The sequence below is a fragment of the Leptonychotes weddellii genome, chromosome 6 (assembly GCF_054177405.1).
Source record: "Leptonychotes weddellii isolate Sample4059 chromosome 6, ASM5417740v2, whole genome shotgun sequence".
In the NCBI taxonomy this organism is placed as follows: Eukaryota; Metazoa; Chordata; class Mammalia; order Carnivora; family Phocidae; genus Leptonychotes; species Leptonychotes weddellii.
Genome location: NC_138374.1, coordinates 44,435,395 through 44,452,917, shown reverse-complemented (window position 1 = coordinate 44,452,917; position 17,523 = coordinate 44,435,395). Strand labels below are relative to the sequence as shown.

Here is a 17,523-nt window from a genome sequence, read left to right as displayed (position 1 = left end):
AGTGGTCTGTCTGGCCACCCCCTTTCTGACCAATTCTCAGTGTTCTCCACCTTTTCCGGACCTCAGGTTCTTGATGTTTCTCTTACTTGTTTGGCCATTAAGAATTAAGGCCCTTGCACTGTTTTTAATTTCTTATGTAAGTGTATACAACCAAGCTAGACACCTAGAAAAGCCACCTGTGTGGACGTGTGGGGTGTACACTGCACAATTCCAGGGGCATCGGTCATGACTATGATGTGAATGGTGCCCCCTGGAAGCAGGCAGTGTGGCTACTGGCATTGCCCAGGAGGAAACAATGCTTTACACAACTCCATATCCTTGGGAAAAGGACAGCCATGCTAATAAAGACTCACAGACTGACCACTTCGTCTCCCAAACATTCCATGCATGGGGTCTGGCAGACGCAAGGCAACAATACCCAATGGTCTAGAAAGAAGTCCACATTGTGATACAATAATGTATTTCCAGGCTGTGGAGGTGGAGAGTGGCAAGGAATCAATCTTTCTAAGGCAAGGGAAGATTCATAACCACTGAATGAGTTAGCACTACCCTCTTCTGAGTGCACAGATTAAATTCTCTGCCCCACCGACATCTGAAATGTACTTTATTTATAACAGATTGGGGAATTCAGATATAGTTAGATGTTTTTCACAGAATTCCCATTCTTTTAATAACACGGTTTCAGAGTTTCAAATATGAGCAAATAGCATGTGGGAATAATAAGGCATCAGGTCACATTAGGATGCTTACATTCACAGTTTAATGATAAGGGTTTGCTGGTGGGTGTCAAACTTTTCCACTCTTCATGCTCTCCTGCAGGTGCATGCACAAATATACACATACCATACACACCTCAAGTTTTTAAAAATATGCTTGAATTCTGCATCCTACTCCTAATATCTCCTGTGCATGTGTTAATATCAAAACTAGTGGTTGTATCCAAAACTTCAAGGAAGACTGATACTCAGAAAAATGCCCATATTTATTCTGTGCCTCCAAATACCCACCAACAGGGAGATATGGCACATGTGCCATAGTTCATAAAGTCTAATTATGTATTTATTATCTGATATGAATCTCAGAGCTGCCCTAGAGTTGTGCAGTGAGCAACCTGTACAACTGCACACAGCACACCTGCCAATCAAGTAGAGAAAGGGTGATGACCCCATGTTCCAGCAAGGAAAAGCAAGACTTAGAGAGATTAAAAGGACTAGATAACCTTTAAGATTCATTTCTATCCTCACAGTATAGAATCCTCTGAATTTTCTAAAGGACCTCACACCTCATTTAGGGATGATGCATGAGTCTCCACACACCAGCTCTTCTTTTCAGTCCTACCTATGCCTGCATGTTTTCCCTCACTCTTTGGCACGGATGAGCTGAGCAGAGCCAACCTACCACTACAGGAGGTAAACCTGTAGGTGTACAGGGCCGGGATGAGACACACAGGCTCCACAGCCCGCCTTCCTGGACTCAAACCTGGCTCTGCCCCTCACGTGTGTGACCCTGGGCAAGGTACTCAACCTCTCCATGCCTCAGTTTCTTAATCTGTAAAGTGACAGTAGTACCACCTATTCCACTGGGTTGTTGTGAGGATTAAATAAGATAATACATGTAAAGAGCTTAGAAATCACTAGACACACACTAAGCACTAAGCACTAAGCACTAAGTCTGTCATCCAAAATTTTACAGATATACAGATATAGATGTTCTCTGTGCCTCAGTATTCTGATCTATAAAATGGGGATTATAAACATGGTTACTCCATAGGGCTGTTTTGAAGGTTAGATAACATAGTAAACATAAGGAGCTTATTAAAACAGTGCTTGATGCATAGTAACTACTCTAAAAAAAAAAAGTTTGTTATTTTTATCCCTAAGAAGTCAGTTATCCCAGTACACATAGACTTACCAAAACAAAAGCACCAGTAAGGGATCCATGGCATGCCTGAAGAGGAGGAACAAATGGCCCAGAGAGACTGTCTGAGAGTCCACTGCTGTTGGCTCAACAGGTGACCGATAGGATGTATTAGAGAGTAGAGGTCTTGGTTTTAACTTAATTCTTCCTGAGGTCAGGAAGTGCAGAGGAGAGTAGGTGAGGTAGGGAGGAAAGAATGGACCGCTCACTTGCTGGTTTCTTTTTTCACCATTAGAATCCTTTGGAAGCCTTACCTCGCATTTAAATAGCATCATCCCCTGGAGATCGCTGTTTCAGCTTCATTACTGTCTGTGTTCACAGAGTACAAATAGAAATCTTTGTGATTTTATTAATTTCCATGCAACTCAGGAGAGATTTGCATGATAACATTTCAGCTCCTGACTTAAAGAAGGGACCAATTAAAAATATAGTGCTTGGGCGCCTGGGTGGCTCAGTCGTTAAGCCTCTGCCTTCGGCTCAGGTCGTGATCCCGGGCTCCTGGGATCGAGCCCCGCATCAGGCTCCCTGCTCCACAGGAAGCCTGCTTCTCCCTCTCCCACTCCCCCTGCTTGTGTTCCCTCTCTCTCTGTCAAATAAATAAATAAAATCTTAAAAATATATATATATATATAGTGCTTGTACTGCCTGTCACCAGAAAATGAAAAGATACCCAGAGTTTTAAAAATCTCTGTCATATCTGGTTCATGGCTATAAATCAACCATTCAGTACAGCAGATCCAATAACTACCGTCTCAATTTTTAGTTTATTTTTGTAAGAAATACTTGCAGGACGTCTGCACCCCCTAATATGAGCGTAACAACACTACAGAAAAATCTAAAGAAGTATTTTTGTCCGGGCTTCGTCAAGTCCTACACAATCGCCAATTCACTCAATAATACCCAAAAGCTACCTGGAACCCTGCGGATCTGTGAAGTGCTAGTGTAATGTGTCCGTGACAAGTTAAAATGTAACACGTGGCCCCCGGTAGCATGAGCTAACTGATGTTATGTAACCTAAGACTATTCAGTCTGATCTGATGTACTAGCTGCCCACAGTTTGGGGGTGGAGGGATTTTATTTCAGAAGTTATTGAATGTGTGGGGATCGTCCCTTCAGACACTCGCTCGTTCCTTTGCCACAGAAGCTCTGATCAGCCCATCCTGGCTTCTGGAGGCTGGAATGCTCCAGGAACAGAGCCAAGATGAACATTCTCACTCCAGGGTTGCCTTCTGGGGCAAGTCAAAGAAAAGCATCAAAGGAGGTTGATTTGCACGACCTTCTCTTTAATGAGAGGTTTCTTTTTATGCCCAGCCTCCCCAAAGCCAGCATATCACAGTGCACCACTTACAGTCTATAATCTAAGACCTCTTCAACCTTGCCTCCACACCAAAAATTAAAACTGAAACCTAAACAATGATGTGGCTATTTCCTTAGAAGTAATAGCAGAGTCACAAAAACATACTTCTGAGAACTTTTTTTTTTTAATGACAAGTTTGAGGGTATTTCCAAAAGGGTCTATGTCCTTAGATTGTAATTTTTAAATATGCCACCACATCAAAGCCAGTATTGACGTTCCGGGGACACATCAGTCAGATTTCACTCTTGTGATTTATAATAGAACCAGAGCTGCCCGTTGGCCTTGAATGATTTGCTTTTGGGTTCTTCAGCAGGTACAAATGATAACTTTAGAATCTGAAGAAATGGCTATATATTGAAATCACTGAGTCAGAGAACATGTTACATATAAGAAAACTGAGGCCGGGGGACAATGACTTGCCTGAGACAACAGAGCCACTCATATGTCAAAAATCAATACTCCAGCAGCCTTTAACTTTACTCTAAGAATAGACACCATTAAACCAGACTCCTCAGGCAGAAGCAGGGTTGTTCCGTCTGCTCTCAGGGTGGATACCACCTAAATCAAACAAGGTCAGGTTGGGTACTTCTCATGGGACTGCCATTTACCAACCCTTAGAGGAAAATTACTAGCTGCCCCAAGGACAAACATGAGCACCACAGTGAAGAATGTGTCTGGAAAGAAAATGTGCCCAAAGATAATGGGGGGGGGGGGTCATCTCCAGGAGGTAGGACTTGAAGGAATTTTTTTTCCTTTTTTTTTTTTTTTTTTATTGTGGTAAAATAGGCATAGCAGAGAACTTACCATCTTAACCATATTAAGTGTATTGTTCAGGAGTATTAAGTATATTCACACTGTTGTGCAGAATGTTTCCATCTTGCAAAAATGACACTTTGTACCCATTAAACAACTCCCCATCTCCCCCTCCCTGTAAGCCCTGGCAACCACAATTCCACTTCTATCTTTATGAATTTGACTATTCTAGGTACTTCATTTAAGTAGAATCATACAGTTTTTGTCCTTTTGTCTGGCCCATTTCACTTAGCATAATATCCTCAAGGTTCATCCACGTTGTAGCACGTTTTAGAATCTCCTTTCTTTATAAGGCTTTATAATACTCCATTGCATGTATATAGTACATTTCGTTTTTTCATTCATCTGTCAGTGAACATTTGGGCGGCTTCTACTTTTTGGCTTTTATGAATAATGCTACTATGAACATGGGTGTGCAAATATCTTCTTTTGGATTTGTACCCAGAAGAAGAATTGCTGAATCATATGGTAATTTAATTTTTAATTTTTTTTTTTTCTGAGGAACCACCATACTTTTTTCCACAGTGACAGCATCATTTTATATTCCCATCAACAGTGCACAAGGATTCCAAATCCTCACAGCTTAGCCAACACTTGTTACTTTCTGGGTTTGTTTGGTTTTTTAATAGTAGCCATCCCAGTGGGTATAAGGTGTCCCTTTTTTCCCCCAAATGCCTTGCCGTACATTTCTACAATGAACATAGAGTACACTTACTCTATGTTGAGGATAAAAGTGCCATACACTTACTCTATGTTGAGGATAAAAGTGTAGGAGTACACTTACTCTATGTTGAGGATAAAAGTGTAAAACACTGAAGTTAAAAAAGAAATCTTATGGATGGATGAAAGACTTGACTGTAAGACCCAAAACCATAAAACTCCTAGAAGAAAACACAGGCGGTAAGCTCACTGACATCATTCTTGGCCATGATGTATTGGATTTGACACTAAAAACAAAGGCAACAAAAGCAAAAATAGACAAGTGGAACTACGCCAAACTAAAAAAACCTTTGTACGACAAAGGAAAACATCAACAAAATGAAAAGACAACCTGCTGAATGGGAGAAAATATTTGCAAATCATATATCTGATAAGGGGTTAGTATCCAAAATACATAAAGAACTTATATAACAAAGGAGAAACAAAAGCAAACAATCTGATTATTAAAAAATGGACAGAAGATCTGAATGGACACTCCTCCAAAGAGGACATCCAGATGGCCAACAGATACATGAAAAGATGCTCAACATCACTTGTCATCAGGGAAATGTAAATCAAAACTACAATGAGGGGTGCCTGGGTGGCTCAGTCAGTTAAGCATCTGCCTTCTGCTCAGGTCATGACCTCAGGGTCCTGGGATCGAGCCCCACATAGAGCTCCCTGCTCAGCAAGAAGTGTGCTTCTCCCTCTCCCCCTCCCCCCCCCACTCATTCTTTCTCTCTCTCTTTCTCTCCAAATAAATAAATTCTTAAAAAAAAAAATGAAAAAATAAATAAATAAATAAAAAATGAGCTATCACTTCACACCTGTTAGAATGGCTATTATCAAAAAGACAAGAAATAACATAGCCAGGAAGTGAAAAAAAGGGAACCCATGTGCACTGTTGGTAGGGATGTAAACTGGTACAGCTACTCTAGAAAACAATATGGAGATTCCTCAAAAAATTAAAAATAGAATTACCATATGATGCAACAATTCTACTTCGGGGCATTATCCAAAGAAAACAAAAACACTAACTCAAAAAGATATATGCACCCCCATGTTCATTGCAGCTTTACTTACAATATGCATGATATGGAAACAACCTAAGTGTCCACTGATAGAGGAATGGATAAAAAAATGTGATTGATAGATAGATACACAGACAGACAGACAATGGAGTATTATTCAGCCATAAAAAAGAATGAAACTTGCCATCTGCCACAACATGGATGGTATTGAGGGCATTATGCTAAGTAAAGTAAAATAAGTCAGACAGAGAAAGAGAAATACCATATGATCTCACTTACATGTGAAAGATAATGGGGGGTCATCTCCAGGAGGAATTTTTTTCCTTTTTTTTTTTTATTGTGGTAAAATAGGCATAGCAGAGAACTTACCATCTTAACCACATTAAGTGTATAGTTCAGGAGTCTTAAATATATTCACACTGTTGAAAAAAAGCAAAAACAAAAAAACTTCAAAGATAAGAGAACAGATTGGTGATTGCCAAAGGCTGGGAATTCAAGGTGTACGAAATAGGTAAAGAAAGATACAAACTTGTTGTTATAAAATCAATAAGTCATGGGGATGTAATGTGTAGCAAAGCAACTATTATTAATAAAACTGTGTTGCATATTTGAAAGTTGTTAAGAGAATAAATCTTAAAAGACCTCATAACAAGAAAAAAATTCTGTATCTATAAATGGTAACAGATATTAACTAGACTTACTGTGGTGATCATTTCACAACATATAAATATCAAATTATTACGCTGTACGCCTAAAACTGATGTAATACTGTATGTCAGCTATACCTCAATTTAAAAAAAAAGAAATCTTACGACGAAAATAGGCTTGCGCACGAGCTTAAGGAAAGGATGCCATTTTTAAGACTGAAACAAACCACTGACTTCTCTTGTGTGTTCAGCTAAAGACACCATTCCTACACCCTTCAAGAATCTTACACCTGATCAGCTGTAGCTGACACAATTCACAGGAGAAATGGCCATAATTCATAGGTGGCTAAAACAATTCCCAGGAGCACTTTCTTAAAGCACGTTATAAAAAGTGCTCCCAGATGCACAAAGAAGAAAAAAAAAATGTATATGAAGCTGTTGCCAGCCCCAGCACATGGATAAACGCTGCTTCTTCCAAACCTTCCTACAAGCCTAAGAGCCCTTTCTCTGAGTTCTCCATTTGATTATCATTGGATACCCACTTTTTCCCCTCCAGAGCCATAAAAGGTCTATACTCCAAAGTCACATAAAGGGAAAACAAGTTAATGCAGCAACTGCTCCCCAAGAGGGGCAGGATTCTGCTCCTGTATAACAGACACGCAAGGAAGATTCCCACGGAGCCTGTGACTCCCAGTATCTGGGCCACGGGCCACCCAGGCTCCATACCATCAGTTAGCTAGACAACACTTCTCACTGGAAGGGCTAAAATCTTCCAAAGGTGAAATCATTCTTTCTACTGTTCTTTACATAACGCTTCACTCCTTGGGGGTGAGGTCACTTACTCATTGTCATGACTTATTCATTAAGACAAAGGTGCAGGAACTAAAAACAAAATCCATCCAATTATATATTTACCCAACCTCTAATTCCCAGAAGAGAAATTCTATTTTTCATTGTGTGAACATCTCCCTCTACCCCCTACTCTCCCTCACCTTCTCCTCTTGGATGTTCTCTTTTCTTTTCTGGTTTCTTTCTGTTCCACAGAATAGGAGAAATGGCGACAGTAATATATGGAAGCCCAGAGAAGAGGTAAGATGAGCGGGTGGGAGGAAGTACCCTCGATCCTAAGAAGCAGCTCTACTTAAATGGTGCAAAAAGAGGCTCCAGATCCAGATCTGCTCTCTCTCCTTCGGGAACAGCCGACACCTAGAAAGCAGAGTCCAACTCAGGCGTCTTAACAAAGGATCCGCACTCTGCATCTGGGTTCCTGGCATGGCCCCAGAATCACATCTGCTCCCAGCCAAGTCCAACACTAAACTGTGAAGGGAGCTAAACTTTGGAACACAGTGCATGTGTCATTGACAAAGAGGTAACCTGATGGCCCAGGGACAGCCAAAACCTCCACCCACAGCTTCTAACAAGACCAGACACATCCTGGAGGGCAAACTATCAGAACCAACAGCCAAAATGGGCCACTTTCCAAACTCTGGGGAATGGGACAAGGAGAAACCTTACAACCCCAGGTGAAGGACACCAGGAAGTCATTAAGAGAAAAAGAAAGGAGCTTGAGAGGGGATAGAACTATGGGCATTCTACCCCCCAACAATATTGCTGACATTAACCACCACCCAACTCTGAGCCTTCCTGGGCTGGATTTAGAACCTGAAATCTATTATCTACCAAGATTTGTTCTGTGTGTCATGGAAACAGACCAGAAGCAAGACAGGTTAGTGCAAGGAGAAGGATCTTTCCATGCATTCCAAAGTGGGTTGCCCTCTGGGGAACAGCAGCCTCAGAAGATCATAAGCACCCCCATCCCCAATGATGACGGAGCACAGGGCTCCCAGCCCTGGCACTGGGGAGAAAGTAGGACCCAGGCCCTAAGACTCCCTTCCACCTCTATGACTTTGTAATGCCATGTGCTTCTAAATTAGCGAAATCAAGTCCCTGTTGCTGTCCACTAACCAGCCAACTTCAGTCTCTGCTCCCAGACTTGGCAGGAATCACTATGGAAGAAGGGAAGGAAGGAAGGAAGAGCAGCAGGAAGGAGAGAAGAGAGGAATACAGGCATTTCGGCTAATTACCTTTGAAATGCCCAGAGTAAACCAGATCTGGAGCCCTCAGAAAACCAGGTAGGGAGGCCAATGAAACAGCAAGGAATACAAAGTGAATGAGATGTCTTAAATAATTTCATGTTTGGCCATGTAAAAAAGCATTAGTCATACAGGTAATGAGATCTTACAGGGAGATGAGGATGTTAAGTATATCCATTCTGGACCTGGAGTGTCAATTACATTTCCAAATTGGCAATTAGACAAAGACAATCACCAAATAATGCTGAAAACAAAGCAAATTCCATCTTCCATTATTCTGAAGCTGCCCTTCCATCCCCTGCCTGACTCATCCAGCTCACAAACAGCTGCTCATCATGAACTAAATCCTTGCTAGCCACTGGTCAAGAGAGACCTGGGTGGCACAACTAACTGAAACCCAGGAATGACTCAAACATCATCATGTCACCAAATCAAGCCCCTCCCTTTCACCCAGACTTTCTCTGTAGCTTCTAACGAATTACCCAGAAAAAGCAGCAAAATGTATTTGCACCTACTACACTCCCACCTGGCCCCCAGCTAACCACCGTGGAAAGGGCCTTCCCAACATATATGTGTGCTTGTGTTTAGAGGACTCCGTTCCTGCCCTCGGGGGGTTTGCAGGCAACTCAGAGACCAGACATGAGCACACCCCATAAGAACATAACTGGTAAGTCACAACTGGGTCTTATTTTTCCCCTAGCACGAGCTCGGTTTCGGACACATAGTACGTATGTACTTACTAGGTCATAAAAAGCAAAATCAACAACGACAATAGTAACCATACATTAATCTGAGGACCTATTCTGTGCTGAACATTGTGCTAAGCCCTTCTTCATTCTGGCTGCTGAAGATGCTTTTGGCTGAGAGTTTACTCCAGCTTCTACTCTTTGACAATGGAACAACATGAACAGCACACCTCAAGGAAAAAGTCCCTGAGAATAGGAGCTGCAAACAACCGGGCTAAGGTGACAAAAGGAGCTACTTTCCATTTCACCTGCCAGAATCCTTGAGAAGAACAGCTGGAGGGGGCACAGCACAGCCCCCACCCCCCCACCCCCATCTCCCCCACGCTCAGGATCTGTCTTGAGGCCAATCCTTTTAAGTTCCCAGGTCCCTGCGGAAAATCAGGCTGGCAGTTTTGCTGCCCCCTGACTTCAAACACCCCGGAGGGAGTGGCCAGCAACTGGCTTCCTGGCGCATCACCACAGTGCAGCCCGGGCAACACCACGAGCCTTTAATTTTGCAAGAAGGTGGTTTGACTGAGTTGCCATCCTGGACTTCGGGAAGCCTCACCCCTTGCAGTGTGACCGACTGGCGAGAGGGAGAGCCCGCAGGTTGATGGGCCGGCAACACACACACCACACCCTGTGCATCCACAGAACGCGGCTCTGGCCACCACAACCCAGCCCCAAACCGACAGTGCTTATGGGTTCCTTGGGAGCAGGTACCCGAACGGATGGCCATAGCAGGAAGGGCCCAGACTGAACCACAGCATCGCGGAGGGGCCTGAGCCGAGTCTTCTCTACCTGGCTGTCCTGGCAACAGTGAATCTTCCTCGTCCCACCCCTCCCCTGCTGCTCTAGAGCTGGGAATTTCCACAGTCAAACATAGGCTTTTTTTTTTTTCCAGGAGGCACTAACTGGAGGCTGAGGAGTGGCCCAGATCCTTGCTCCTCAAAGTGTGGTCTGCACAGCAGAAACACACCCGCCCCTGTCCGGTCAGATGCGCAGGACCTCAGGGCTGACCCTGGGCCTTCCGGACAAGCTGCATTTTTAATGCTCCCCAGGTGATTCATATGCATATTAAGGTGTGAGAAGCCCCCCGGACCAGATCAACAGATGTTCTCTCCAGCCCTCGGAAGAAGAGCTCTGATACCCCAACTGAACACTCCTTGAGACTCCTACCCAGAATGCTAGGAAGCCCCTGCCTCTGCGGCTGAGATTCCTTCCCTGTGTGCCCGGGGCCAGGATTCCACCCACTCAAGAGAAGCATTTCAAAAAAGGAGGCACTTTCGGTCTGCTCCCTGCCGGGCGCAGAAAGGCTGTGGAATTTCAGAGGTCCTGCAGGAGGCCTGACCTTGCCTGACCCCTAGACACGTGTCCACGAAGGGCAGGATTCCCGGCAGGGCCCAGGAGCTGCAACGTCACTGCATAAACACAGCCCTCCCCCCGCCCAGGGGAGCCACAGAGGCGGCCCTCCAGGGCCTCCACCGCTCTGAAGGCCCGAGAAGGTGGTGTTGGCTGCTGTGATTCACAGGTTAGCATGGCCACTGCCACCATGAGCTGGGACACCCCCGCTGCCCACTTTGGGCAAGAGGTCCTGCCACCGCACTCCAGCCTGACTGTTTCAACAGCACCCTTCTCTTGCCCTGGTGAGACAAGAGAGAGAGACCCAAAGCAAGCACTTACTCCCCACTACCAGGCACCCAATGAATGTCCCCACCCAGGGAGGAGGACAGTAGCAAGGCAAACAGGGGGCCCACTTGGCCTTACCCTTGGAATTCTCTCTGCCCCATGCCAAATGATAGGGCAGCTCTTCCCATCCTAATGATATATGTTTGGGTAAGTCCCCAGCACACCTGGATACAGAGTCAGCCCAAGGCTTTAGGGCACCAGTGTCCTCTTAGGAAAGTCTATACATAGGGCTAGAGAGAGTAGCTACCCCACAGGGCTGTGCTCTATGACAACCCCCAATTTACAGATGAGGAAACTGAGGCACGAAGCAGCAAAGTCCTTGCCCAAGGTCATAGGCTGACTCTTGGGTATGGCACAGCAGGCTTGACAGCTAAGCAAGTCTGCTCAACGGGAGCTCAGGTAAGCGCAGTTTCACCAATTTCTCTACTACAGGACGTCCCCAAGCCTGGGATGTGACTCTCCAAGGGGGCGCTCAGGTGTGCCATTTATTCACAACGTTTTTCACAAGGTAAGGGCAAGTGCTCCACAGAACACACTTGGGGAAACACCACTCTGAGGAGAGCTGGTGCTGGTACAGAGAACCCTGGCCAGGAAACTGTGACATCATCAGGGGAACAGGTCTGTGAGCTCTGGACTGGGGTAACAGGGATGGACGTGGTCCCTACTCAAAGGTATGACGCTGGCCAGACCCTGCCCTCCTACCAAACTGTTCACATCCTCTCGGTCTACCGCTCCTGGAGCCAGACGGTGTCAACACTAGTCAACACTAGTCCACCAACGTCCCCACCATCCAAAGAGCAACCATCAAAACACAGAGCCTTCCCTGGCTGCCCCCACCCCAATCCTCCAGCCCTGCAACAGCCAAGAGCCATGAACCCAAATCTCAGTCTGACCCTAAGTGGTTGTTGGACCCAAGGACAGGAGACTTCAGAGTCTAGAGGTTCCTTTTGGCTCAAAAAAGTTCTACTTGTTGTAGTCTGTGCCTCTCTGGGGCCAAAAATGTTCAAGGAATCGAGGAGAAAACAAACTCACCACTTTGTGGAGCTATTTACAGGAAGCCTGCTTAGTGCCAGGCATTTGCTGGGTACTATATACCCATTATTGCTACTCCACATAAGCATCCTACAAAGTAAGCCTCATTATGCTCCTTTTACAGATGAAGAAATCAAGGCTTGACATGGCTGCCAGCCAAAGATGCCCTGCTAATAAGTGTGCGATCAAGGATTTGCACTCGTGTCTGACTGCCGAGTCTCTACTGTAAAGTGTGCATTTCCATGAAGAGAGCCAGGTAATGGGAAGCAAACGCCCTCTGCTTGAGGGAAGGTCTGTTGGAACTCCCCTGTGGCTGGGACCTGAGAGCTTCTTCAAGGCCACCCTAAGTGATCTGATCAGAGAGAATTAGCTGAAGGTCATCCAGTGCAGGCAATCCCCAAGATGAGATGAGACAGCAGGGCCAATCTGGAATCAAAAATTCTGAGGCACTGGAGCTCCAGCCCTGATTGGATGCGTCGGGCCAGACCCTGGGTAATTACCAAGCCATAACGGGATCTGATATTTATATTAGTCACCAACCTGACAGAGAAAACGTGTTGTTTTCTCAGACACAGCCATGGAGACAATAATTCATTACATGCAGACCGGGCTTGATCAAGCCCAAGCTTCTACAGGGTGGATAGCTCAAACTGAGAGCAGGCTTGAGCCTATGCCTGGCCACATTCAGGTCCCCCAGCAAGCCACAGCTCCCTCAGAAAGCTGGCCTCAGTTTCCCCAGACTAATCTGAAGAGAAGGAGACTGTGTGCTGGAAGAGGAGAAGGCAGGAATAAAGACAAAGAAGCACTCCAAGGCTGAATTCCTAAAGAATTTGCCAGAAAACTGCAAAACACATTCTGAGCTAGAAACTTTCCCCATAGTTTCTCAACTCCTTCTAACCACTGACACTGAATCACAGAGCAGGAAGGGGCATCAGAAGTCACAGAATTCAATCTCCACATTTTAAACACAAGGAAAAAGAGCCCAGAGATGTTAAATGACTTCTTCAAGGTCATGGCCTGATCCAGGCTGCCTGAGCTGCTCACGGTTCACTACAGTCTACAACTGGATTGGACCTCAAAACGTCACAGCCTCGTGAACACAGAGCTCTGATGAAACCCAGCAGAGAAAAACAATAATGTGATAAAGTACAGCAAAGAACACAGTACTGGATGATTGTGCCCAAGTTCCCAACCAGGGGAAATGTGATTAGTTCTCTCATTTCCCAAAAAAAGTCCACATTCCATTCTTTTCAAAACAGTAAAGTCACTCACCACTTGAGATTCAGAGGCCAAAGGTGCTAATGATGCGAGGCCCCATGAGGAACACCCATAGTCCCAGCTTCCTTTGATCAAAAAAGATGGTGCCGTCCCAGAGGCCAAATACTTGTGATGTCGGGACACCCTGCGGAAACTTACCTCCCATGGAATTTCAGAAGCTAGAAATCAGCCCTCCACGAGACCCCAGCTCCTGTTCAAATCATCTTGGGACTGAATGAGGGTGAGGGTGAGGACATCTGAGGGCCGACAGAATTCTGTGCAAAAGCAGTCTCAGTTTGCTTGGGAAGCCTAGCGCTAAAATCATTATTCCAAACTTAGGACAAATGCATTCTGCCATACGGCACCTCGACAACTACCAAATACTTGGAAAGTAAAAAGAATGAAGGACAAAAAACCATGATGGCAGTAAAAATACAGACCTCGGGGGTAGAAAGAAAAGCTCAGAAAAGGTCTAAGTTACTATTAATGAGCTGGCTACACATGGTTCAAGTGAGCAAATCAAGGGGTAGTTATTAAGAGATTCTGGGCATGTTTTAAGTCTGCTCTAATGGTATCAAAAGTGACCTGACCTCGTCCTCCACTGGCCTCATAAGCTCCCAACCAACTGCAAGCATCTCTCGTCCCAGGTTGATTTTTTGTAGAAATTTCCAGTAAGGTCAGCTCAGTTGGTCTCATAGCTACAAAATACAGCCTAATAGACAGGGATCATTTTTTCTAATGATCATTGCCAAAAACCTCTTTTCTTGAGAAGACTGACAGAAGTTATGCTTGGTCATCATTTTATGAAAGAGATTATGTGAACAATCCAATTAGCATTTCATCACGGGGACTGCAGTGACATCTGTGGACCCCTAGGGTAAAAGGGACGTGGAAGCTGTGTTTAAAACCCTACGATCACAAAAACACCACAACTTATTTTGACTCATTGAAAAGTTTTCGTTATGATCAAGAATGCCCAATGCCTTAAGGATGAGGAGGCTGTTAAAAACTGCACCCAAACCACTGAGTGGTTTTGAACATTTTAGATGCCCACGACCAGGAACTATCCCTCCCCTAAGCGCAGACACAGACTCTCAGTAAAGGAAAAACACAAACAAAATGCCAGGACTCAAGACTGGGAGGAGGAGGAGAGGAGTGAACGTGTGATCAAGAAGGCTCTATGAACAAGCGGTTAAGAGGAAGGCTAAGGCAAGAAGCATGGTCTCGGGGTCTCATGGTTCTGACTTTGCTTAACCTGTTTGCTTCTCTGGAACGTGGGAGGTTTCCCACCTGGACAAGTAAGGCGAAACCTCTATGGCGGAGGAGGTAACGCCAAAGCTGGCTGGTCAACATCTGGAAGCCTCAGGAGAAATGGGAGGAGGAGGACAGAGAGATGGCTTTTATTTTTCTCCCTTATTTCCAACACACCAGTATTTTCCAAAACACAAATGTGCTGCCACAAAACACAGCTGAGCTCCAGCACCCAGCGCGGTGTATAATTAATGATCAGGAGAGAGAGCCTGGGTTCACCCTTGTGCTTCACCAACAGCCCCTGGCTTCCCTACTTCCCACAGCAACTAAGGAGGCTGCTACAAGTTGTGGAGCCCTGTGGAAGTTTGAGGGGTCCTGGGATTAACTTTACTAGAAAAAGGTGTGAACATCCCAAGATCTGCCTCTACCCTGGGCCGTTCCCCTATTCCCTTTGATCTCCCCTCCCTCCGAAAATGTTGGCGCTGTGAAGCCCCCTAGGATGGGAATTACTCAAACACAATGCAGCTCCGTCCCTTTTTTCCAGTTCTTTTTTTATCTTGCAGTTTTCTGTGAAAAACTGCCCCAGCCCTTTACCTTCAGCCAGTGGGGGGAGGAGGGGGAAGAGGACACCTCTAGGGACACGGCGACAGACCAGGCAGTCAGCCTAGCAACCATACTTAAGGTGTAGTGAGCCTCGGTGCTGGTGGGCGTCTCTGCGCCAGGAATAGCTTAAGCCGACATCCAGCCACCTCAAAAGCGCCGGGGAGGAGGCTCCGCGCGAAACCGCGGCCTCGGAGGCTCTCGCGCGGACCTCCTTGCTCCAGCTCCCCGCTGCTGGCGGCATTTCCGGGGACCTAAGGAGGGTGGCGTGGGGGCGAGAATACAGAGGCTGAAGAATCTGGGGTGGGGGTATGTTCCACGAGAATATCTAAGGGATGGGGAGGAAGGTGACATCAAATGTGCGACCTCGCCACATTCCTAAAGTGGCAGCCTCCGTGGGTTGCCTCCAAAACTGGGATGCATCTCCCCAACTTTCCCTCGCTGTACCCGAGGTCCCCCCCCCACTTCCTCTGGCCAGGTTCCTCCCCCGGGATTCCCCAGCGCAAAAGATTTTCTTCCCTGCCCAAAGGGTTTCCCCTGCCGTCCGACTCCGCGAACTCGGCTCCCCAACAGGTTTCTGGAGTGCGGGCCGACGTGCTCCCGGTCTCCCACCACCAGGAGCCCGGCCGCGGCGGGCGAGGCGGGCGGCACACGCACCCGGAGGCCCCCCGCGGCCTCGGGCCCCGCGTGCTCCGCTCCCCCTACCCCGCACCCCGGCCCCCGAGCGGCGCGCGTCCCCCTGCCCGGCCCCAACCGCAGCCGCCGGCGACCCCACCATAAACAAGGGGACGGGACTGGGCGTCCGCGTCCCGGAGCGCACCGGTCGGGGGCAACTCCTCAGCCCCGGCGCGCCGCCCGCCGCGCCAAGCGGGGCGTGGGGAGAGCGGAGGGAAGGGCAGGCGGCGCGGGGAAGGCAGGCGGGGATGGAGGGCGGCCCGGCGCGGCGAGGAGCGAGGAGGTGGGCTGGCGCAGGGGGCGGGCGCCTGGGGCGCGCGTTACCTTCGTCTTGCCCCCGCAGTGGCAGCAAACGGTCCACAGGTACTTGAGCGTCCGCCAGAGCAAGATGATGAAGAGGCCCCCGAAGAAAGTCACCATGGAGGAGGCCAGGAAAGCCCACCACATGCGCTGGCCCCGGCTGTCGCACGGCACCTCCATGGTCATCGGGATGATGAGCGCATCCATCTTGGGCTCGTGGACCGAGGACGAGGAGGAAGAGGAGGAGGAGGAAGAAGAGGAGGAGGAAGAGGAGGAGGAGGAGGACGCGTCTAGGCTGAGATGGTTCGCGTGGATATTGCTACTCATTCTAAGACTGCTGCCTCCGCCGCCGCCGCCGCCGCCGCCGCCGCTGCTGCCGCCGCCGCCGCCGCCACCATTTGCCATAGCTAGCAACGGGCAGCCGGCGCAGGGGCTCGGGGGAGCTCCTCCCGCCGCCAGCGCCACCCCGAACACCCATCAACAGCCATATTGCTGCTACTGCTGCCGCCGCCGCCGCCGCGGAGCGCGGGGAGGGGGCGGGGAGGCGCCTGGGCTCGGGGCGCTGTGCGCGACCTGGCGGGGTGCGCCGAGATATATACGGCGGGCCGCCGCCGCCCGCCCTCCCCCCGGCCACCCGCCCGGGGAGGGGGGGAGGGGATGGAGCGCGCGGGCTGCTCCCCGCCCCGGCCTGCGCTCCGCTCGCCCGGGGCTGCGCCGGCCCCCAGCGCCGAGAGCGAGGGGGCGCCGCGGGCCGCCCGCGCCCGGGGTCTGCGCCGCCCCCGGGCCCGCCCCGGCTCTGCGCGCCGGCCCGCCGTGCGCCACGCGAGTGCGCTGCGCTCCGGCCCGGGACCCTCCCCGCGCTCAGCCCGCGCCGCTCACCCGCCGCTCCTGGCTTATTAGGCGGCAACTAGTTAATAACGGGTAATCAGCCCCCTCCTCCGGGACGCCCCCGCGCCAGCCTCCAGTCCCCGGCTGCGCTCGGCTCCGGCCCGCCGCCCCTGCACGCGCGGGGCCAAGGAAGGTCCACCGCGTCCGGCTGCCGGGCCGCGCCGGCCGCTAGCCCATGCCCCCCGGGATCCCTGAGCCGCGTCGCCACGCCGCTGAGCCTCCTCGGCCTCCGCTCGTTCTTCCTCCTCGCCTCCTCCGGCTCCTCCTCGTCCCCGTCCTCGCCGCCCGAGCCTCTTCGGCGCGCTCCCCGCGCTCCCCGCAGCCGCCAGCAGCAGCAGCTGCAGCAACTGGAGCGGGCGCGGGCTCAGGCCGCCCGAGGCGGGAGGGGAGGAGGCCCGCAGCGCCCGCTCGCCTCTGCTCGGGGCTGGACAGGGGGCAGGCTGACCCCTCGGAGGCCCCCTGGCACGCACCCCTGACTCCCCGAGCGCAAGGTAGAGAGCCCCAAAACAAGGCTCGAGATGGGGCGCCTCTCTCCAAGGTGCTGCGCCC

The 17,523-nt window shown here is 48.8% G+C and overlaps 1 protein-coding gene across 18 annotated transcripts in view; it reads right to left on the bottom strand.

Annotated features, from left to right (window-relative positions):
- Window positions 1-16,718, bottom strand: part of KCNMA1 (potassium calcium-activated channel subfamily M alpha 1) — a 712,149-nt gene extending 695,431 nt beyond the window's left edge. For 8 of the 18 annotated variants that reach the window (XM_081824029.1, XM_081824030.1, XM_081824032.1 and 5 more), the window contains exon 1: window positions 16,111-16,700. In XM_081824029.1, the coding sequence (XP_081680155.1) occupies window positions 16,111-16,491 (381 nt within the window). In that variant the 5' untranslated portion in view covers window positions 16,492-16,700. Of the gene's footprint in view, window positions 1-16,110 lie in introns of all 18 variants that reach the window. The other 10 variants (XM_081824025.1, XM_081824026.1, XM_081824027.1 and 7 more) reach the window with 7 other exon arrangements.
- Window positions 16,719-17,523: the final 805 nt, after the last annotated feature.